The sequence below is a fragment of the Callorhinus ursinus genome, unplaced genomic scaffold (assembly GCF_003265705.2).
Source record: "Callorhinus ursinus isolate GAN/ISIS: 27379988/994484 unplaced genomic scaffold, GSC_fseal_2.0 scaffold28, whole genome shotgun sequence".
Lineage (NCBI taxonomy): Eukaryota > Metazoa > Chordata > Mammalia > Carnivora > Otariidae > Callorhinus > Callorhinus ursinus.
In genome coordinates, this window is record NW_027397090.1 from 1,716,773 (window position 1) to 1,740,831 (window position 24,059).

Genomic DNA, 24,059 nt, shown 5'->3' on the forward strand with positions numbered 1-24,059 from the left:
GTCAAATGAATAAGTAAAATCTTTAAAAATTTTTTAAATAAAACAGTGTCTGGAACATATTAAAACAACCTAAGTATCCACTACATTCAACAAATGCATCTTTTTGTTCCCAACACTTTGCACAAGGCTTATCCAAACTCTCAAAAACGAATGACGTGTGAGTTTTTACCTAGGAAAGGTTAGTATTTTGACTTCAGTTTCCGATTTGAAAAATAAGCAGCCAAAATTATGTTCCATGGACAATCAAAGGAGACAAATGGAAGAGCGGACATCTATTCCGGAATAAAAGAAGGAGTAAAATATGCAATAACCCCTTCTCCATTTTCAAGCTCGCCCTCTTTTATTCTTACACTTGTACAGGGTGTGATCCATTAAAATTAAACAGCAAATAAAGGCAGCGTGAGGAAGCCCCCATGAAAAGTCATGCTCTCCCCGAAGGGCACATACATAATTCCTGCTAAAGTTAATAAGAGTCAAGTGCGCACCTACAGGCAACAGAGACGCCAAGGAGGGAAACCAAATATCTGGTAATGGGCTTTGAGCCTGAATTCCGCACGCCTCCCCCTTTCACGAGGTGGTAGGTTTCATGGCTGACATTTAAATTAAAAATTCATTGGCTACCCTCGTGATATCCTGCTCCCACAGGAGGGTCCAATTACAGAGGTGGCACGGCAAAGAGCTCGTCTGATTTAAGAAAAAAAATGAAAAGGAGGAAGAATTAAACAACGTATTTACAGTTCAGCCCCACCCCAAATGGACCCATCCTATCATGAAAGTGGATAGTATCACGAAAGCCAACAAATGTTTACATAGCACCCAAGAAGGTCTCTGGGAAAGGGCTCAGGGAGGGAAACAAAGATTCAAGGGGATTAACCGCTCCCCATCTAGGGAGACAGCTGTGTAGGGAATTAACATGCCACGTGAGAAGTCTGTAACAGCAAGAAGCACAGAGCCGAGCAAGGAATTCTGCCCGAGAGAAAGTGGGAACGTGTCTGAGGGACATGGCAAGGTTTGGACGGGTGAGCCAGAAGGAAGGCCATTCTGGCAGAACTGCGTCTATAAAGGCCTGGGGGCCCCCCAGCAAGAACTCCGGGAACTGGAGTGTTGGGTTTCCTGGCACGAGTACGGTCTGGACGGTGGGGGGCCCTGCAGATACACCGATGGGAACTAGACTGGGTCCTTGAGCCATGAGGAGCAATCAGGTTTCCACAATATGAAATGTGAATTTTAGAAAAAGAACAACAGTACACAGAGGAGAGAATGGAGTGTGGGAACACCAGAAGGTGGAGAGACCTGCTAGAAAGCTCTTATAAAGAAGTTCCCTGGTCAGGGGGCGCCTGGGTGGCTCAGTCGGTTAAGCAGCTGCCTTTGGCTCAGGTCATGATCCCAGGGTTCTGGGATCGAGCCCCGCATGGGGCTCTCTGCTACACGGGGAGTCTGCTTCTCCCTCTGCCTGCCGCTCCCCCTGCTTGTACTGTCTGTCTCGCTCTATCTCTGACAAATAAATAAATAAATTCTTTAAAAAAAAAGACCCTGGAACCAGCCCCCCCATGATGATCCTCATGTGCATATCTTTTTTTTTATTTTTTATTGTTATGTTAATCACCATATATTACATCATTAGTTTTTGGTGCAGTGTCCCATGATTCCTCATGTGCATATCTTGCTCCCATTTCCCAGCTGCCACCTTAACCCGTCTGTGCCTCTGGAAAATAGGCTTAATGTCTGCTTCACAGGGCTGTGCTGACAATAAAGTGTTAGTATCTGTAAAGCACTAGGGCTCCACCTGATTCCCTTTATGTCAGGGTTATCGCTAGACCCATCACACGCTCCCCTCTTTCCTAGGGTCTGGTCCCCACATGAAGCTAGCAAGAAAGGTGACCTCAGGCCTAGATATGGACACTATCATGTGAACACCTTTAGAAGATCAAAATTCAGCATTCTGAGTGCTTTCCATAGTAACCCAAAATAATATTAGGAACTAACTCTTTTTTTTTTTAAGATTTTATTTATTTATTCATGAGAGACAGAGGGAGGGAGAGAGAGAGAGAGAAGCAGAGGGAGAAGCAGGCTCCCAAGGAGCAGGGAGCCCGATGCGGGACTCGATCCCAGGACCCTGGGATCATGACCTGAGCCGAAGGCAGATGCTTAACCATCTGAGCCACCCAGGTGCCCAGGAACTAGCTCTTAAGGAATGCTCCTTAGATGCCAAGTACTGTTTCTCATGCTTTACGCAAATTAACCTATGCCAGAGCCCATGTTCTTAAGCCCTGTTTTATATTCTTTATTCACATGAATTTTCACTTAAGTCCTCAAGGCAGTCATAAGTATGTACCATCATTATGCCCATTGTGCAGATAAGGAAATGGAGTCTGGAGCAGTTAGGTTTTTGGCTCAAGGTCACACACTAATAAATGGCAAAGAGAGGGGTTCTCTGCCCAGAATGCTGCACTGTCCACGTGGGCTCAAGTCAGGGTCGACCAGCGACACATGGGTGGTTAGGCCATGGGATGAATGTGGGGACTTCGACGGCTGTCTCATCTAGTCTCGACATCCCTGCCAGGCTACTGGTGCAGCCCCCAGGGCTGTGTTCCGTACTGTGTCCAGTACTGTGTTCAGTATTCTAATTCTAGGTTACTTGGTATTCCTCTTTAAAATTGTTCACCTCCCAGGGCGCCTGAGTGGCTCAGTTGGTTAAGCGTCTGCCTTCAGCACAGGTCATGATCCCAGGGTCCTGGGATGGAGTCCCTCATCGGGCTCCCTGCTCAGCGGGGAGTCTGCTTCTCCCTCTCCCTTTGCTTGTGCACACACTCTCTCTCTCTAATAAATAAGATCTTTAAAAAAAAAAAGTTCACCTCCCTTTTGGCGCCATATTTCTATAGATCGAAAGAAAAGTGGAGAATTTCCTGAAAATCCAAGTGACCCCAGAAAGAGCTAGCAAGCACCCAACTGCGAACTGACTCCAGTAACAGCGTCCCACAGGAATGTCAGGCACCGGGGTGACATTTTCTGGGCGGGCAGCCCAGGGAGGATGGAAGTTCCCAGAAAGAGGTTAACTCTAGAAGATGAAAATTCTGGGTCAAGGCTGTCCATAAGTAAAAGAGAAGTTTTGGGTGGGAGGTGACCTGATTCCCCAGGAGACAACACACCTGCCATGTTGGCTGCAGCAGGCTGCCTTCTGGGAAATGCCAGGTTGGGTGCTTGGAGTTTAAGAAGCTTGGGGGAAAAAGAATTCCAGGGATTCCCAGAGTTCCTCCTATGCTTTGTTTTGTTTCTAATTCCTGGAGTTTTCCAGACGCATTATCATTCTTTCTGTCCTTCCGTTTCGTGCCTACCCATCTCCTGATAAATAAATGGAGCCAAAAGCTAACAGAAAATTTGGTCTCCCCTCCACAATAGCCAAGTGCTTTTACTCACACTCAGGTTCTGAGTACTCTTTGGGAGTCAGAAAAGATACCCCATTCTTCTGGGTAACCCAGGGCCTAGAACACAGTTAGCCCAGAGTAGGTGCTCAGGAACATCTACTGGATGGATGGATGGATGGACGGATGGTTGGATGGATGGATGGTTGGATGGATGGATGGTTGGATGGATGGACGGATGGACGGATGGACGGATGGATGGATGGTTGGATGGATGGACGGACGGATGGACAGATGGATGGATGGATGGACGGATGGATGGTTGGATGGATGGATGGATGGATGGACGGACGGATGGACGGATGGTTGGATGGATGGACGGATGGACGGATGGACGGATGGATGGATGGATGGATGGTTGGATGGATGGACGGATGGATGGACGGATGGATGGACGGATGGATGGATGGATGGATGGATGGATGGATGGACGGATGGATGGTTGGATGGATGGATGGATGGACGGACGGACGGATGGATGGATGGTTGGATGGATGGACGGATGGATGGACGGATGGATGGATGGATGGACGGATGGATGGATGGATGGACGGATGGATGGATGGGTGTGTGAGTGGATGATGGATGGATGGATGAGTGCGTGGGTAGATGGGTGGGTGGATGGATGGATGAACGGGTGCATGGGTGGATACGGATAGATGGGTGGATGATGGATAGAAGGGTGGGTGAGTGGGTAGACGGGTGGACAGGTGAACAGAGGACTGAACAGGTGGACTAAACATGTCTTCAGACCTTTCCACACCTTCCTTCTAATCCAGCACAATCATCCCCTCCAGGCAACCCACTCTTTGCTCCCCAAACACAAAACACTTTCCTTTCTCAGTACCTTTGCAGGGGCCATTCCCTGCCTTCCTAAAAATTCCTAAAAGTACTTTTGCCCTCCTCTAACTTTACTCATGCCCAAGCCTCAAGCTCATTCAAAAAAAAAAAACAAAAAAAACAACAACAACCAAAAACCCCTACATCCCCTACAGGCAAAGCCGTATCATCTTACTGCTCCAAGCTTATAACTACTATTTAGATCTTGGCTGTGAACTCCTTGGACCATCTACCAAGCCCCCAGTCTGCACTTGGCTCTGTCAAACAGAACCAGAGCCCGCAGAAAGCATAGTGTGCACCCACCGTTCCCCCAGACTGCACGTGGGAGAGGAGCCTAAAGGCTAAGGCGTCCAGCCAAACCCAACTCCCCACAGGGCCTGTGGCTGCAGGGTCACTGCATGCCAAGAACTCAGAGGTACAGGCAACAAGCATTTTAAGGGCAGAGGTAGCAGTAACAGACTGCTTTATCCTATCCGCTCCCAAGTACGCCCCCATCCCCCACCCTTGGGTGGTCATGGGGATGTATTAAAAGTTAGGCTCAAAGCATTGTTTTGTCCACCCCACGTGGCACATGAATTCTCAAAGAAGAATGTACATTTTCCCATTACTATCAATCAGTTAATATCATTGAACCCAAAGAGTAATGGTCACTAAGTAGGAGGTCCCAGGCTTGGTAAAGGAGTATGTGTGTGTACAAATGTGTACAAACACAAACATACACATATGTGTATGCACGCACGCACACACACACACACACACACACACACACACACATAGCATAAAGCCTCATACACCTGCCACTTTGAAGGCAGGGAAACGCAAATGAAAACATCATCTATTAAGCGTCTCGTGTGCCAGGCACTGTACTAGGTGCTTCTCAGCAGGCATTTTGATGAGAGGTCTATAGTAGGGGACTGGACAGCAGCCCCCCAAAAGGTATATCCATGTCCTAACCCCCAGAACTTGTGGATGTGACCTATTTGGAAAAAGGGTCTTTGCAGATGTCATTAAGTTACAGGTCCCTAGTTGAGATAAATCATCCTGGATGATCTGGATAGTCCCTAAATCCAATGACCAGAAGTGAAGACACACAGCAAAGGTGAGGCCAGAGACTAGGGTGACAACACCACAAGCCAAGAAATATTTGGAGCCAGCAGAAACTGGAAGAGACAAAGAATGGACTCCTCCCTAGAGTCTCTGAGGGAGCAAAGCCTAGCTGACGTCTTGCACTTCAGGCCTCCAGAGGAGTGCGAACAGATTTCTGTTGTTTTAAGCCACCAAGTTACTGCATTTTTGTTCCAGCTGTCCTAGGAGACTAAGGCAAGACCCATACGTGGTCTGTACCCCTCCCAGGTGTTCATCCCGTGGTCAACACACATTCATGAATCATTTGGTTACAAAAAGGTTTAACTAGAAGACTCCTCATACTATAGCCAATTCCCTTCACAGACGGCAGGCCTGGGATGGTAACATTTGTCCTGTAATAAGGGAAGCAATGAACTTTCCTAAAAAGGTAAGTGACCTAGGGGCGCCTGGGTGGCTCAGAGCGTCCAACTCCTGATTTTGGCTTGGGTTGTGATCCTGGGGTTGTGGGATCGAGCCCCAGGTCGGGCTCTGCGCTCAAAGTGGAGTCTGCTTGAGATTCTCTCTCTCTCTCTCTCTCTCTCTCTCTAATGAATAAAACTTAAAAAAAAAAAAAAGGTAAGCGACCTGGCTGAGGGGCCCAGGAGTGGGTGTTTATACCAAGGGTCTCCAGTGGAGTCCCTGGGTAAAGCTGAGAGCTTCTAGCAAGTACACGTGTTTTTTCCCAGGAGACATATAGAGGAAGCAGACAGGGAGGAACTGAGATTTCCCAGGACAGACCTTTGGTGTGAGAAACATCACCACTCCCTGGGATTCCCTGGGTGGGGAAGCACAAAGGAAGAGCCCACCTGCCCTGTAATCCTGGGGCTCAGTACTATTCAGTTCACTGCGCTTCCAAAAGCTCAAGAAAGGGGAATACATCCACTTCTCAAAGGCACATGACATACACACATTTTTTTAAAATTCACAAGCGGCAAACTGTGAGGCAAAAGCCCATCAACTTACACGTAGAATCCTTGAGAATTATCGATAACGTCATAAATCATCTGCGATTTGATGGTGCTGAGCTTCTCCATGGTTGCTGCACCGCCATTGTTCTTAATCCACTCCAGGACCAAGCCCATGACATAGATGCTGAAATAAAGATTAAAAATCCATCTAGTTCTGCTTTGCAAAAGGGCAACGGCATTCAGAAAAAAGGTTTAATTAGACTCCTCTCTGGAGCTCACACCGGTCCCCACCTGTCCAGCCCCAGCCCTAATGCAAACTCTCCACAACACCTGGAACATGCTTACCTCTTTCATTGCAGCAAGGGTCCTCTGGACCCTGGCTCCCCATCCCCACCCGGTTAACCCCTTTACTTCCTACACTCCCAGAGCCCTCTGCCTGTCCTTCCCATAGTTTGTACCATTCACACCCTTACTTTCTATTTCTCTGTGCCCACGATGTGGACTCTGTGGTTGCGGAAGACCTGAAGCACAGTGTTCTACCCCCCGAGCCCTCACATGGGGCCCTCTACTACCTGGCGGGAGGCAGTGTGGCCTGGCGCTAGGAGCACGGGCACCAAGTCCGTCCTGACTCTGGTCTCACGGCTGCTATCACTAACTAAGAGCACCCAGGATTAGTCACCTTGGGAATCCAAACCTCGGCTTTCCCACCTGGAAAGAGGGAGGCCTACCACCCTATGGCGGACACGGGGCATTTTAGCTGCCCTGATCCCCCTAACCCCACTCCCACCCAACAGGCAGATCCAGCTGGGTCCCTTGTCCCCTGGTCTCACAGCTGGGCCGGGGCCCTAACTGGGCCAGAGTCCTCCCTGGGACTCTCTGACTTGGGAGGGAGGACAAAGAGGCAGACCTGTGTGTTCGTGACAGTGTGAGACATGAGTAAGAACATCCGAGGGAGGCTCATCTGAGAAAATGAAGCCAATATTCCAGCAGAAAGAAGCAAGGATCAGAAACAGAGAGGAGATGGGGGGGCATCTGGGTCCCTGGTTCCAGAAGCCGCAGCCCCTCGGCTGCTCATGGAGCTTGGGAGGGTTCCTTTCTGAGCCAGAATGTCACCTCTGCCACCTGTAAGAGCCTGGGGCTCGAGAAGACTATAGGAGACAGACTAGGTGACAGGTTGGGTGAAGTGCTTAGTGCAGGGTCCAGCACGTGGCAGGGAGGTCACACAAGTGTAATTAGTGGCATCTTCGTTACCAAGTGCTCAAAACTAACCCAAACACGCAGTGTTGCAGAGCAGTGGGTGGTTTCCCAGAGGTCTTCTGAAAGCCCATCTCTTAAAAAGATGCCCAGGGGTCCGTGTGCCCCTCACTGAAAGCTTGTGGGGGCAAAAGCACAGGCCTCCAAGGGAAGAGACTCCATCCTCTTGAGCTGGGAATCTGAAGATCAGCTCTCAGCTAGGCACTCTCCGGGGGGGGAGGGACAAAGGCCCCCTACGGGAATCTGTGCAAACTGGGCTGCCAGGAGTCAATACCCAGCGAATATCCAGCATGGTAACCCCTGGACAAGAGCTACCTTGTTTATTAACACCAAGGGTCTCTTTCCACCGTGACAGGTTGAAGCAGATCACTGGATCTGGAAAAACTCTAATAGCCAGAAGCTGGTGCCAGGAGAAGCCCAAGGCTCTGACTGGTTCATTCACTGTCACAACCTGGTAGGTAGGGGACCCAGGGGTTTCCAACCCCAGAAGTTAGCCGAAGTCAATGCCAGGCTGTCCAGTAGGCAATGGGCACCCAAAGCCATGTAATAGGTTCTCCAGAAACTTCCCCAGCTTGAGGAATGAGAAATAGTAGCTAGTGGCAGAAAAGGAAGGAAGAATAGAGCATAGAACAGGCCCTGAGTAATTTACAGCCTCAGCTGTAGCTCTCTGGATCAAGACTGAGAAATCAGGGGCGCCTGGGTGGCTCAGTCGTTAAGCGTCTGCCTTCGGCTCAGGTCATGATCCTGGGATCCTGGGATCGAGCCCCGCATCGGGCTCCCTGCTCTGCGGGAAGCCTGCTTCTTCCTCCCCCGCTCCCCCTGCTTGTGTTCCCTCTCTTGCTGTCTCTCTCTCTCTGTCAAATAAATAAAAAAAGACTGAGAAATCAGAGGCACAAAGAGAAAGAAGAAAGAGGCAGGAGTATTTCCTACCATCTATTATGGGGCCAGGCATCCAGCTAACTGTTCTCCCTTTTATTGATCACAATAATCCTGAGGTCAGAGGTACCATCAGCCCATTTTACAGATGAGGCAACTGAGGTTTGGGGAGCTGAATTTGGCTAATGTCATCCATTAAATGGCTGATAAAGCCAAGATTACAACCCCAAAGTTGACTTTGGTCTGACTCCAAAGCCCAAGCTCTTTTCACAGTCACCAAGGCATCTGGTTTAGGAGGGGCTCCAGGACCCTCCACCACTACCTCCCCTGCTCGTGGGGCACCAAACCTCACAGACACAGCTGCCAAGTGCAGGGGCTACGACAGCTTCACAGCACACGCGTGTAGATGTGTGTTCCAGACAGGACGCTGCCCGCCCACCCCTCTGTTCAGTACGATGCTCTCACATTCCCAACTAACCCCAAACTGCTCGCTCCCCCACGAACCCTGCCCCATGATCCAAGCAGAGCCACTTGATGCCCGTTCACTGACAGTACTCTTCAGAGGCCACATTTTGCTTCTACCCATAGCTCTGTGACCCTGGAGTTCCCTAAGGAGTGGAAAGCAGTGCTTTCTCACTACTCAAATCCAAGGCCGCAGCAAGGCCCAGGGCAGGTCCACAATCCCAGCCAGTCCTCAGCACCAACACACTGCCCACTCTGCGGCTGTCACGCTCAGACTCACAGCCCATGCGCCCTGCCGATCTTACTGCGATCTGAGCCGCCAATCAGCGGAAAGCCCTCTCACTCTACGCGCTGCCCAGAGCCCACACCCGGAGCCTCGGCTGTGAAGCCTCAGCAAGAGGCAGGGCCCTCGCAAGGAAGCAGGTTCTCCCTGTGGCTTCTCATTCTATCCCCCATACAATCCAAACTCTTCAAAATACAGTGGCTCAGTCGTTAAGCGTCCGCCTTCGGCTCAGGTCATGGTCCCAGGGTCCTGGGATCGAGCCCCGCATCGGGCTCCCTGCTCAGCGGGAAGCCTGCTCTCCCTCTCCCACTCCCCCTGCTTGTGTTCCCTCTCTCGCTGTCTCTCTCGGTCAAATAAATAAATAAAATCTAAAAAAAAAAAAAAAAAAATACAGGGGACCTGGATGCTTATGCAGCTCTGCAACTTAGTCTCGATTCTCCCCACTAACCGATGGAACATGCCTGATTGCTGCCTTCACTTCTAAAAGGCCACCTGCATCACACAGCAAGTTTACCATCTAAAGCCGGCCTATTAATAAGTAACTAAATAAATCACAGATCCATTCTGTGGAATACCTTACAGCAATTCAAAGGGAAAAAAAAAAAAGGCAGACATTTGAGCTGACAAGGCAGAGTATAGTGTATGTGGCATATTGCCGGGGAGAAAAAAGAAATTCACAGAACAGTCTATATGGTAAAGTTCCACTTGCATAATCTATGGCTCTGTATACTTGCACATGCCCGGGACACACAGCAGTTAACACAGCAGTTAATAGTGGTTACCCCAGCAGTTTCTGCTCACTTCAGAAACCTTTGCTAAGAACACATGTTAATTTTTGGGGGCGCCTGGGTGGCTCAGTCGTTAAGCGTCTGCCTTCGGCTCAGGTCATGATCCCAGGGTCCTGGGATCGAGCCCCACATCAGACTCCCTCTTAGCCGGAAGCCTGCTTCTCCCTCTCCCACTCCCCCTGCTTGTGTTCCTGCTCTCGCTGTGTCTCTGTCAAATAAATAAAATCTTTAAAAAAAAAAAAAAAGAACACATGTTAATTTATTTTTTATTTTATTTTTTTAAGATTTTATTTATTTATTTGAGAGAGAGAGAGAATGAAAGAGAGAGCGAGAGCACGTGAGAGGGGGGAGGGTCAGAGGGAGAAGCAGACTCCCCGCTGAGCAGGGAGCCCGATGTGGGACTCGATCCAGGGATTCCAGGATCATGACCTGAGCCGAAGGCAGTCGCTTAACGGACTGAGCCACCCAGGCGCCCCACATGTTAATTTTTTAAAGGAATACAAAGTACTCTGTGTGCTGAGGCTTACAAAAGCAGACCAGAGGGGCGCCCGAGTGGCTCAGTCGATGAAGCGTCCAACCCTTGGTTTCAGCTCAGGTCATGATCTTGGGGATGTGAGACTGAGCCCCATGCTTCCCCTCTGCCTCTGCCCCGCCCCCACTCACACACTTCCGCAAGCGTGCACACCCTCTCTCAAATAAATAAATAAATCCTAAAAAAAAAAAAGAAAGAAAGAAAGAAAAACACACTAGAAAGTCCTTGGAAAAACTCTCCCTGGCTGTTTGTTCTGAAGATTCTAACTGCAGAAGTACATCTGCCTCTGGGGTTTATGGTGAGTGAGTCTAAGGCCCTGGGCAGGCCCACAATCCTACTCTGCTGGGAAAGGTGGCCTTGAGGGATGGGGTTATTTTGTTTCTTCTTAGTTACTTCACCTCATACTACAGCAAAAACAAATTTATACTCACAGGTTCTATTAGTTGAGGTAAATAAAAACTGTTTTGTGGGGACAGAAGGGAAGCTTAGGCATCTTTTTGCCTGTTCATTCATTGGGTCCAGTGTGATCTACTAAAAGGTGAAAACAGAATAACCACGTGATCCTTTATTCCACCCCAATTCACTGCTCAGGGCTACAGGGGACTATGTGAAGGCCAGTTACCCAGCCCAGTTCACACAAAATGCCCAGAGCCTGTGGTCATTCAGCTCTGATTTTAAAAGATAAATAAATACATAAAGGCTTCTTTTCAAATGTGGGGCCTTTTCAAGAACTTCTGTGTGATACAAAAGTTCAGAAGCCTTCTGGGTGGTGCCTTGTCGGCTTACCTTCAAGGACTAGGGAGGGGATTTGGCACAAATCTTCCCCTTTCTAACTTGGAGCTTATTCTCACTGGGCAAGCTGTAATTTGCTAATCTTGACTATTTAAGTACCACGAATGAACTCTGAAGTTTTTCAAATCATAGATTTAGGGTAATTGCTCCATTGTACACACTAGTACTTTTCTTTCAGGGTAAAAGAAAGCAAAGCAATTTCCAGGGGGTGTCGTGGTCAGAACACATTTAACCCAGTCTCTTTTATCTGCTATATTTACACCATTCGACTCAATATTCACACTCCTGCCCTGGGATAGTCTCAGTTAACACTATTCTGATCTGCCTGGGGGAAAAGGTGCGCCCCTTTTTTGCCCTTGATTCTGGCTCAGCAGCGCCCCACCCCACCCCAGCAGGCAGGAAAGCTCTGGGGAGGCAATATCTGCCCTCCCCCAAGTGACCAGCTGACCCGACTGGTCAAGGCCTGGGGCTGATGCCTGCGAGGGGCAGTGCCCCCACACGAGCGTCACCGAAAGGAGCCCTTCCTCTCCGTGTGTCTAGGTCTGACTCCAGACATTATTATCTCTTGTCATTTTGTCACATTTATTAGACAGACTGGCCTGCTTTCTCACTGACTTTTCACCCTAATATTAACAAACGGCATTTTAACACATTCATTGCCTTTTGCAACTCTTAGTTACCACAGAAGGTGCCAGAAGGTGTGCCCCCTCCTGGCTCCTCTGGGCGGTGCTCTGATCTGAACTTGCCAGCTTTCAAGCCACATTTCAGGGACAATGTTCTCCGTGCCTCCTCCTGGAGCCCATGGTGGCCTCTGCCTCGCCCTGAAAGACTCACCTGACTGTGAGCTAGGCCCTGGCCCCGGGGGGGGGGGGTGGATGGTGACACACACCTCCTGTCAATGTGCAGCCTGGCACCTGAGCCCCTTCCCCAGGGTCCCTGCACCTGTGGCTTCACTGCTCAGCACACCCAGGTCTCGTGTCCAACTTGGCCAGTGACCACTGGTTGTTTTACTGCCTGGAACCCCAGAGATGGGACAGGTGGGTGAGAGATCCAGTACCATGGCCCCCACCCTTAACAGGCATTTCAGAAACCCTTCCCACCAGGATGAAACAGAGTGGGCTTTATAGGTGACCAGGAGAATAAGCACCAGAACACCCCATTCCCTGAGGAAAGCAGGAGGAGACAAATGAGCTGCTATGGCCCCCATTTAGAATTCCATCAGAATTCTAACTCTGAAAAACAACACCTTTCCTTCCTATAGCAAAGCAGGTGGGAGATTTTTCTACAGGCAGCCCCCTTGGGGGAGAGCTCTGACAAAGTCCAAGCCCCGAAGGAACCGCTGCCTGCCCCAGCCCAAGCCCACCCTTCCGCCCGCCACAGAAAAATCCATGAGTGGAAGAGCTAGACTCTAACGGTGACTTATTCTCCCAAGACGGAATCCTTCAGGCACAAATAAATGCATACTGATAATACGAGCACGAAGGTACAAGGTGTGCATGCCCCAGCTCTGGAGCCAGGCTACTCGGGTTCAAATCCCAGCTATGCCACGTCCTAGAAGTATGGCCTCTGGTTCTTTGCTTGCAAAATGGGAATGAAGAGTATCTACCTCCCAGGGTGCTTGGGAGGATTAAAAGGGTCATACACATAAAGTATCACCATTCTACACCATACCTGCCCTGAAAGAGAAATCCATCAACTCCGACTCTTCCCTCCCCTGCTAGGGCTCTGGGAACTAACACCAAGAAAAACAACAATAATAATACAGCAGCTAACATTTATAAATCACCAAGTGTCAACCATGAAGTGTGCTCCATCTATATATCTCCTCACGGCAAACCAGTCGGCAGGGTATTATTACTCCTGGAGGAATTTGCTGCACAGAGAGGTTAAGTGACTTGCCCAAGGTCACACAGCCAGTAAGGCCTGGCCTTTCAAAGTCCTTTTCCAAAGCTTCACAGGTTGTTTGAGATACAAGCCTGCCACTTCATTTGCAGAGAGCTTTTGGGTTAATGGTGAACCACTAAGGCTAACGATATCAAACAAAAACACCACCCCCAAAAAGAAAGGGCAAGAGAAACTGATCTAACAGTGCACAGAAGGTTAACAAGGAGAGACGAGCTGGGCAGAGAATCCTGATAGGATGTCTGAGCTATGATGAGGTCACTGTTCATGAAAACACGCTCTGCGTTAAAAAGCTACCTCCCTCTGCTTTGATGGTAAACGGTGAGACCCCCCTCCGTCAGTCCCCCAAGCCCTGCTGCCCGGAGTTCACCTGAAGCATGGAGGCGTGTTGTACAAGGAGCTGTTTCCAGCCTGTACTTTGTATTCCAGGATCGAGGGGCACTCTTGGAGTGCAAACCCCAGCAGGTCATCGCGGATGATCACTACCGTGACCCCAGCAGAGCCCACGTTCTTCTGCGCACCAGCAAAAATCACACCAAACTGAGAAAGAGAAGACACGCTGTTGTAGATACACGTGGTCATTTTTCACACATGTAGTCCAATTTCACCATCTCCTTCCAAAGTATGAGGAGCTGATTCTATTTCAATGCTGCTCAAAGTGCATCCCATTCTCTAACGGCACCTCCATCTGGGACAGCAAATCAATCCTCCTGAAGTACAAGGCCTGCAGGTCGTGTATGCGCCTGGTCCTTCTCACCAGCAAGGGGCTAGTCCAAGCATCACTATAAAGATCTTACACGTATAAATCTTCGCTCTATATACCTCCTTCCTACACCCAAACCAGTTTTTAAAATGAGGCTGCTGGGGTGCCTGGGTGGCTCAGTCGGTTAAGCGTCTGCCTTCAGCTCAGGTCATGATCTCATGGCATTGAGTCCGCATGGGGCTCCCTGCTCAGCGGGGAGCCTGCTTCTCCCTCTGCCTCTGCCCCTGCTTGTGCATGCGCTCTCTCTCACTCAAATAAATAAATAAAATCTTAAAAAAAAATAAAAATAAAATAAAATGAGGCTGCTAACTGTTCTTGGTAACCAAAAGAAAGTTTTTAATGCATTCATGTTTATATAAAGGGCAGTCAGAAGATGCCAAGAAATAATAGACAAGCTGAGAAGAAATTTTAACAAACAGAAATTAAGCTAAAATTCCTCTAGATTAAAGGAACTTCAGAAAATGTTGTCATATAAGACGCACAGCCCTCTCCCATCTCCTCCCATGAAACCTTTCTAAAGAGCGAATTGCATCCCAAGTGCGAGGAGGAAAGACAGTCTGGCCTGCTAGGGAGTATTTCACAGTTGGCACTGTTGAGAATTGCCAATGCGTGGCAACTGGTAATAAAAAGCAGGCTATAAACAGAATGTGGTAGAACCACCCAATGGAATATTATTCAGCCTTAAAAAGGAATGAAGTCTGACACCTGCCATCGCATGGATGATCCCTGAGCACATTACTCTTAAGTGGAATGAACTTGACACGAGAAGACAAATATTGCCATTAGTCCCCTTATATGAGATAGCTGGAGTAGTCCAATGCCAGAGAATGGAGGCTCCCAGGGTCTAGGCGAGGGCTGAGGACTTACTGTTTCACGGGCAGAGTCCCAGTCTGGGAAGATAAAAAGTTCTGGAGGCGGATGGTGGTGATGTTTGCCTGACAGTGTTAATGTACTTAATGCCCCTGAAGGGTACACTCAAAAATGGCTAAAATGATTAAGTTTTATGTTATATACATTTTACCATAATTTTTTTTAAAAAAAGCAGGCTACCATTTAGTGCATTTGTTTCTAAATGCTTTACAGATATTACGCCCCCTTGCTACATGCACCTGAGTGCACTGCTCCCCTGCCTGCCTTGGCAGCCCACCTAGAAAGTCTCCGTGTCCTGTTGATGCTTTTGGAGTTGAGGTGGGCTCGAGGTAGGGTGGAGCTCCTTCAGAGATCCCCCGAGCTTGGGTCATCTGCATCCTCACCGGAAGTCAGCAAGTTATTCCCAATGTATTGGCCAAAACATTTCCTAAGAGGCACCCTCAAAGGCAGATGAATTCCCCAAGGACTCCAGTGTGACTCCGTGAGGCAATCATTAACACAGGGTGGAACACATCAAGACTTACACGCTCCAACAACCCACAATAAACAAGCAACTGTCAGCCTGGGCATTGTGAATTGTCTTGGCTTCAGGGTTTCTGCTGGCCCAAGACATTCTGGGCCTTTCCTTGTTCTCGTATTTCTTAAAATGCCCTTACGAAATCCAAGACACTGGGGTTCCCTCACCAGGCCCTTTTACACTCTACCTTGGAAACATCCACCGGCTTGGATAGGAAGTTTGAGGACATGTCGCAAACCAGCACAGCTCCCTTGACGTCAGGGATGAAGTCAAACTCCACTCCATGCACGGTCTCGTTGGCGCAATAATACACATAGGAAGCGTCCGGGCTGAGGTTCCAGGTGCTTGGATCTGGAATTTCTATCACAGAAGGTGGAGAGTCTGCGCTTTCATTCCTCTTTCCTTGTGTAGATGGGAATGACCAGGAATGCCAGCCCTCCCCTAGCCGTGAGAGGCTGATTCCAAAGTCCTCCCGAGTGACACCACCCTATCCATCTTACATTATAATGCCCATCAACAACCTAAAAGGATGATCCAACCCGTCCTTTTGACGGTTACTGGGGGCAACTAATGGTATGGTGGATATTTGGTATTTTTCCTATTACCCAGTACCCACCCATCCTATGTCCCCTGAGTTCCTTCTTGGGGCCCCAGCCTCCCCAGCTCAGCCCATGTAGTTCCGGTGTAGTCAATTCCACCTGCAGCCACATGACTGCTTGGGAATGGGACACAGGAGATGTGAGGCTGTGATTGGGAATGCTTGAGCAAAGGCGTTGAAACTTGGGAGAATATAACAAGGTCAGGAGCATCTTCTAAAAGGGAAGGGACAGCTTTCCTGTCTGTGGAGCCATCATAGAGGAGACCTGGAGAGACACCAGGACCTGCAGACATTGTTGGGGGGCCCTTGATCAAGCCATACCCAAAGCCAACCCGGCCCGTAGGCTTTTCAGCTGAGTACACCTATGAATATTCTTTCTGCAGCAGCCAGTTAGTAATCTTAACAAGTATGACCACCCACTCTAAATGGTATCAAATCAGCTACCAACAAGAAGGAATTAAAAACTGCAGGTTGCCCTGGGCAGGGGTAACCTGATATCTGAAGAGGGACCACCCACCCGGCAGCATTTGTCCACATTTCATTGTCATTGTGGAACTCAGATCCCAGCACTTACTCGTGTAACTCCCAAGTTTGGGGTGGACGATATTCACAGTCCCAAACTTCTTGGCTTCTTCTGCAGCCTTAGCTGACCAAGATCCTGTCACCACATAGTCGGCACACCTTCCTGCTTTCCAGCCAATCAGGTTTAAGGGAACAGCACTGAACTGGCCCGACCCACCTCCTTGCACAAAAATCACCTTGTAGTTGTCTGGAACGGCTCTGGGCAGAAGCGTGGGAGACAGTAAACAGAGATATACAGGGTCAAAGAAAGAGAATGAGCAATGATCTACCAGCACTTTACCTTGGGTGGATATACTATAAGAAAACCAGTAAAGTCCCACCCCCGCTTCACCTTCCCCACAGCCCTTCCTTGGGCTCTGTGTGGAAGCCTATGGGTACTGTTTGGAGGGAAGCTAATAACACCCTGCTGTTCCTGTAGGAAATCATCTTGCTACCACTCAGTCTGCACGGTTCAAGGGTGGCCAACCCTGACTCCAGCAAGAGCACATGACCCAAACTGGCCAGTGGAGTCTGGTTCTGAGACCTTTGCTCAAACTTCTGGAAAAGAGGAACGGTTTCTACTGAGGGAAAGAATAAACCAGCTAATCCTACAACCACCGGTGGCCATCTGGTGAAGCCAATACATCAAAAAGCAAAGCCAGGAGATGGAGGAAAAGACCTTCCTGGACATCACCTGAGCTCCTAAATCCCTCCTGCACTTTAGAGTTACACGAGGTAATTCGTTTTCTCTTCTGCCAAGAGTTGGGCTTCCGTCACCTGCAACCAGAAATCCTAAAAATAGACATGTGCTGCTCCATGCTATGAACCAAGGGGACACTCGTAAAGGATCTTAGATAAAGTGTTAGGCCTAAGCACGTAATCACATACCAACAGACATCGAGATTAACAGTGAAAACTTTCTGACTCCAGTGTAGAAAATTAAGATGTTTGCTGAAATGGCTATAGGCAGTAGGAGAAGGCCAGCTCCAGAGGGACTAGGCCATGGAAACTGGACCCCAGCCTTTGAGGAAGCTCAGAGCTTGGGCACAGGTACACAGAAGGCAGACGGCTGGGGACAGGGATCCAGCACGGAGCTGTTAAGTACCAAAGGGCAGGGCAACGTGAGAGGGTCCTGGGGAATGGGTGGTGTGAACCGTATCTGCCTGCGATCATGCAGGGCTTGCAGGCAACTCTCGTTAAGAGGCTCTAAACATGAGGTCTCGGCAGCTGGGAGGACTGGCAGCCCAAGGCAGGGTTCCAGGTTTATGTTATTCACATGCCAGATAGATAAGAAGGCCAACACCTGGATGGAAGGACACAAGACAGAGGCCCAGGTACAGGAGTACAAGGTAGGAACTTGGTTAGGAAAATAAAGGATAGGCCCAGAAATTGAACTGGGAGTCCAGTCCCAAGAGGCCTGCAGCCATGCAGGTCAAACGCCACGTCTTCTGGGCCGAGATTCCAAATACCTGTTCCATGAAGGACGGGCTTGTATGGTGAACACATGGGACCCAACAGGCAGACCCCATGTGCGCAGCCAAGCAAATGATGACTGGTTCCGGCCACTCACAATGCAATGGGTTCTAGTGCTCCTCACAAAAATGGCGCCAGCCTGCCCCCTTTGAAGCATTTTATCAAGACAGTTTAAAAGGAAAGTAATAGTTGGTACAATTCCAATCATGTTAGTGAAATCATGCAAACTTGGACCCTTAAAATGTTAACAATGATTACTTCTGACTGGTGGGTTATGGATAGTTCCAGGTTAATTTGTGACATTCAGTTTTTCCTAAACTTTCTACCATGAATATGCACTAGTTTTATGAGCAGAAAACATGGGTTTTTTTTTTTCAAGATTACCATATTCGTAACGTTTACGTGAATATACTTAGACAGTATATAAATCTCTCCTTTAAATAGCAATCTATTAAAGAGTAAGGTTTCCTCTGGGTAAGGAGAGTAGTGCAGATAAGCTAGGAAGGATCATTTGAGAAGTTCCTGAAGTGAAGAACTCTTAAAATTACCCAAAAAGTCTCTTAAAGATGAAGTTTCTGCAGAGATTCTGACTCAGCTGAGCTTGGTAGGGCCCTGCACCTGAATTTTTTAATACCTGCCCCCAGCTAGGTGATTCTGACGGGTGGTAGGAGGCATTGCTTTAAGAACCAGTGCACTGACCAAGATGACCATTTCTTTGTTATTTAAATCCCTTTTAAGCCTGAAAAATCTTTCCTAGATATAATGATTTCAAATCTTTGGAAACACCACATAAAATAAAAACACACAGGGGCACCTGGGTGGCTCAGTCAGTTAAGCGTCTGACTCTTGACTTCCGCTCAGGTCATGACCTCAGGGTTGTGAGACTGAGCCCCAACTGGGGCTCCGCACTGGGCATGGAGCCTGCTTAGGATCTCCCTCTCCCTCTCTAAAAAAATAAATAAATAAAAATAAAAACACAAAAGCAGGATGGGAAACAAGTAAAAACCTTTATGTACTAATGGAGTGAATTTGGGAGAAATCTTTAAAAGACTATTTTTATTTTTTTAAAAGATTTTATTTATTTATTTTACAGAGAGAGAGACAGAACAAACAGGGGGAGTGACAGGCAGAGGGAGAGGGAGAAGCAGGCTCCCCGATGAGCAGGGAGCCCAATGCCGGGCTCGATCCCAGGACCCCGGGATCACGACCAGAGCCGAAGGCAGTCACTCAACCGAGCCACCCGGGTGCCCTAAAAGATTATCTTTAATTATGAAATATTCTTAACACACAGCAGAGTAAATACCGTAACAGACACCCACACATGTGGTTTATCAAACAAGAGTAATGACTTCGGTCTTTAAAATTTTTAACTTACAACAATTCCCGCACAAGATTCTCTGTGTTGTTAATAATCTTGGCAAAATCTGATGACCTGTGGCTCATTTCTGTGGAAGGAAGGATAAATAAGAAAAAAAAGTTCCCATTTAAAACCAAACACACAGAAGTAACTTTAGAAGTAGCTACACAATTTGCAAATAAAATAATAAAGGGAAATTCTGGTTATTCTGCACTCAAATTGTGGGCCAAGGCTGACTTCGTTTAGGGGAAAAATCCAAACCGATTTTCAAATTGCACACATTTTAGCCTTACGGTCACAGCAGAATGATTTTTCAAGTGGCATACTCATTGAATGAGCCATTTACTAATTCATCCTTCCATCCCTGTGATTTTTCACATCCTTCTCACGAACATGAACCCATGGTGCAGACCGCCCCGTAGAAACAACAGCACAAAATTCCATTCGGCGGCTCTCACTGCGCAGAAACCCAAGTTTAGTCCCCAAACCCACAGGAACCAAATTGAAGAGCAGTGAGCACACAGTTAACTTTACGATCCCTTCACACTTCACACTATGCGGCCTCAGCCTTGGGAATTGCCAAACAAAGAAAAAGTAAATTAAAATTTAAAAAGTAAATTTTAAAAACTCAAAGGGACCCCTCCTCAACGATAAAGGAGAAACTTAATGAAATTATTAAGGTGCAAGATCTTGAGCAAAGGCTTATAGGCTTTTAAACTTTTACTCAGTTCATTTTTAAGTTCCGTAAAAGCTTTGAACCGAACGGCAGGCAAGACTGCAGAGGTCTGGAGCCCTGTGATGCACCTGTTTGGCATCTTCGGATCTCAGATGCCAGTTGAGCCCCGTGGCAGGTGCCCTGCTCAGCGGAAAGCCTGCGTCTCTCTCTCTCTCTCTCTCCCTCTCTCCCTCTGCTGTTGCCCCACCCTCATGCTCTCTCTCTCAAATAAATAAATAAAATCTTTAGAAAAAAAAAACTGCTTCTATCAAACGTGCCACCAAAGTTACTAAAATTTAAAAATATATCTACAAAGGCCTAAAGGGAGACCGAGGCGCAAAATCTGGGGCTTGATGCATTTTCATCAGTTCCCTTTGGAACCTGGATATTCAGAGTCAAAAAGTAAATCTTACCAAGAACACTAATCCCAATTCCTTTGTAGTCTAATAGTTCTTTCTGTATCTCTAACAATACCTAGAAGAAATAAAAGACAATAAAATGATCTGAATATTCGGCACGGAGCTCTCCCTCTGGACATCAGACCAGCGAGGGGGGCCACCCACAGAGCCTGTGAGGTCTGGAAGCTTCTGTACCGTGGCCAATCCCCTTCCTCCCACCCAGACTACAGAGCCCTACTGATGCAACTTACACACACAATTTAAGTGTGAAATTATATAATGCGATTGATGTGAAAATACAGTTTTCCCAAAGGCATGAATTTACTTAGATATAAAAATTACAATAAAAAAACCCACCAAACCTTTATTTGTTTTTTTTAAGAAGGAAGATAGAAAGCCCTATCAGAGAGGAATGCTAAAGTGTTTTTGTGAAATGACATGGTATCTGGGATTGGCTTTAAAATACTCCGGGGGCGCCTGGGTGGCTCAGTCGGCTAAGCGTCTGCCTTCGGCTCAGGTCATGGTCCCAGGGTCCTGGGATCGAGTCCTGCATCGGGCTCCCTGCTCAGCGGGGAGCCTGCTTCTCCCTCTGCTTCTCTCTCTCTCTTTCTCTGTCTCTCATGAATGGATAAATAAAATCTTTTTTTTTTTTTTAAAGATTTTATTTGTTAGAGAGAGAGAGCATGGGCAAGAGAGGGAATGAGCAAGGGTACAAGCAGGGGGAGCTGCAGGCAGAGGGAAAAAAACACATTTTAACAATAAAGAATTAGACAAAAGATTTCCCTGGCAAGAGGTGGGGGTTAAGAATTTGTCTTGTTGGGCACCTGGGTGGCTCAGTTGGTTGGGCGACTGCCTTCGGCTCAGGTCATGGTCCCAGGGTCCTGGGATCGAGTCCTGCATCGGGCTCCCTGCTCAGCGGGGAGTCTGCTTCTCCCTCTGACTCTCTTCCCTCTCGTGCTCTCTATTTCTCATTCTCTCTCTCTCTCAAGTAAATAAATAAAAAATCTTTAAAAAAAAAAAAAAAGAATTTGTCTTGTTGGGGCACCTGGATGGCTCAGTCCGTGGAGTGTGTGACTCTTGATCTTGGGGTAGTGAGTTCAAGCCGGGTAGAGATTACTTAAAAAAATAAATAAATAAAAGCCAGCATTTTAAAAAAAAGTATTGGTCACTGGTTTTGCAAACTATGGGATGATTATTAGCACTGGCTGATTAAAAACACACTTAATGAATCCTTTCTTTAGTGAACACAAACATAATAAAATCATCTTTGAACTTCCATTTAAGATGGGATTTCTCTTACAGACAGTATCCCCTGAAATGCGTTTATGATCCAAATCATTACAAAGAGATTTAAAGACTTCTACTCAAAAAGCATGCCCCTCTACTCCAGTGGAGTTTTCTTCAAACTGCAGAATGCAATCACTCTTGTGGGTCACAACACATTTTTTAAATGAAACAGAACAGAATAGAGTACAAAAGTATGTATGTCATAGTTGTTTAGGCTAAATACTTCACAAGGCTTTAATTATAATTATATGCATATACTTTGTCATTTTGTAAAATATATTTTTCATTGTGGTCACAGTCAACAATAAAGTTTAAAAAGCTTCTCTAATCCTTACAATAAAATCAAATCGAAGTTCATAAAAAGCAACATCTGCCACTTCCTCCCACCCCCATCCCCCTCAGAGAAGGCGTCTGAGGACAGAAATCCTCCCAAGAAAATAACAAATAATTGTATTACTAATGATAACTACCATTATAATAAATGCATAAGAAATTGCACTGGGAGGGGCACGTGGCTGGCTCAGCTGAGATTCTTGATCTCGGGGTCCTGAGTTCCAGCCCCACAGGGGAGAGAGTATTTAAAAAAGGGGAAAAAAAGAAAGAAAGAAAGAAAAAGAAATTGCACAGGAAACAAATACTTAGAAGGCTCCAAACCACGGAGACGGGACAGAGGTGAGGAGGGTACAAGAAACATTTGCACAGCTCTAAGCAGGGAAGGAATCTTGCCTAAAACAGACTGCAATTAAGTGGGGAAAACCAAGCCTTGTTCTTTCGGCTACTATGAGCCCTGCCCCTAGGGAAGCACGAAGTCCTTTCCCTTCTAAAATTATAAGATTCTCTTGTTCTTACAACACAGAGGAGGCTTTATCCCAGGGAGATTTCTACTCTGTTCAACAATAGATAATTGTAAAGCACTTGGCTAGGCCCCATGTTGCTACAACATAGTATCAGAGTCATTGTGGTTAGAAAAATAAAAATATAACAGCAGTGATAGCAGCTTGTCTGTCAATCAAGGCTCATCGCAAACTGCCTTCTTCACAGCTGCGGAGCGGGGGTTGAGATGATGTGGGAAGGAGAATGGACGTTGGGGGGAGGAGCTGAAATCTGGCTTGGGGCCTAGGAAGGCAGGGAGTGAGTTCCACTTGCACTTGAAAAGTCTGGTTGTGGCCCCAGGGAGAATTCAATCATTCCATTTCCTCCAAAACAAAGTGAAGCGAACTGGGCTGGCAGCCCACTGCCTACCAGAATTTGAATACTCGCATGCCTTTAGGAGTCAAGCCAATTAAAATTAAAAAAAAAAAAAAATCTACGCGTGAAACCGAGCTGAAAAAAGCGGGGGAAGGGAAGGTTCTCTTGGGAAACAAGGAACGAAAGCCAGGACTGAAGGCCTTCAAATTTACATTTCTGAAAAGCAATGTTCCCAAGTGCTGGCTAAAACAAACACTCTTTAGGAGGGTTCAGGCGCGGGACTCCAGTTTGCAATCCCCTCCAGTTTAATGAGAACCCCATTCACCATTCATTCAGTGTCCATTCACGGATCCACTCAACACTGCCTAGCTCGCAGCAATGCCCGGCAAGGCGAACCCAGAGATGAGAGCTTTTCGCCGCGCCCCGGGCCCAGCCCAGGCACAGAGTCTGCAGGTGCGCTGCGCCGGCGAGCCAAGTCGTGCAAGCCTCTCACGGGCAGTCGGCGCCAGGGGCAGCTGCACAAGCATGTTGGCGAGCTTCCTTCCCCCAAGTGCATTCTTCCAGGAGCCCACTAGCGAAGGATCCCGAACTGGGCGTGCACGCTGGTGCGGAGCGTTCGGGAGGGCTCTCGGGCAGGGAAAGGGGATCCCAGCGCCCGGCGCAGAGATGCACAGCCACCCGCGCGCGGGCTCCCGCTAGGACCGCACTCCCGGCGCGCGCTCGTGGGGACTTACCGAGCGCGGCAACTTGGCAGGCCCGGGCCCGAAGTTGACCACCTGCCTCGGGGCGCTCATGGTGCAGCAGCGCAGGCGACGGGTACAACGGAGAGAGTCGTGCGCGGCGCGAGTCGGCTGCCGGCGCAGACCATCTGCCTTCTTCAGCGCCCAGCCGGCGCCACCATTGGCCCGCGCTGTCGCAGGCCCTGCGCTAATTGGTTCGCGCTACGGGGCTCGCATCCCCATTGGTCGTGCTCAATAGCCAATGCCCAGGAGCAGTTGCTCCTCCTCTCGTTTACTGTTTCAACTCTCTTTTCTGATCAATGCAAGGCGCGCGGGAGATTGCACCAGCCACCGCGCTCTGCAGAGTGCCCGCCCTAGGATCGTGGGCGGTGGGGAAAAGGCTGCCCCTGCCAACGTGCATTAGTGCTT

General features: G+C 48.1%; 1 protein-coding gene across 1 annotated transcript in view; it reads right to left on the reverse strand.

Moving 5' to 3' along the window:
* LOC112838843 (phosphoserine aminotransferase) overlaps nt 1-23,802 on the reverse strand; it is a 28,099-nt gene extending 4,297 nt beyond the window's left edge. Inside the window, exons 1-7 of the mRNA XM_025891659.2 lie at nt 23,646-23,802; nt 20,452-20,512; nt 19,342-19,411; nt 16,507-16,712; nt 15,522-15,694; nt 13,555-13,724; nt 6,351-6,479 (exon numbers count right to left, since the gene is read on the reverse strand). Coding sequence (XP_025747444.1) covers nt 6,351-6,479; nt 13,555-13,724; nt 15,522-15,694; nt 16,507-16,712; nt 19,342-19,411; nt 20,452-20,512; nt 23,646-23,705 — 869 coding nt within the window. The 5' untranslated portion in view covers nt 23,706-23,802. The remainder of the gene's footprint in view (nt 1-6,350; nt 6,480-13,554; nt 13,725-15,521; nt 15,695-16,506; nt 16,713-19,341; nt 19,412-20,451; nt 20,513-23,645) is intronic.
* Nucleotides 23,803-24,059: the final 257 nt, after the last annotated feature.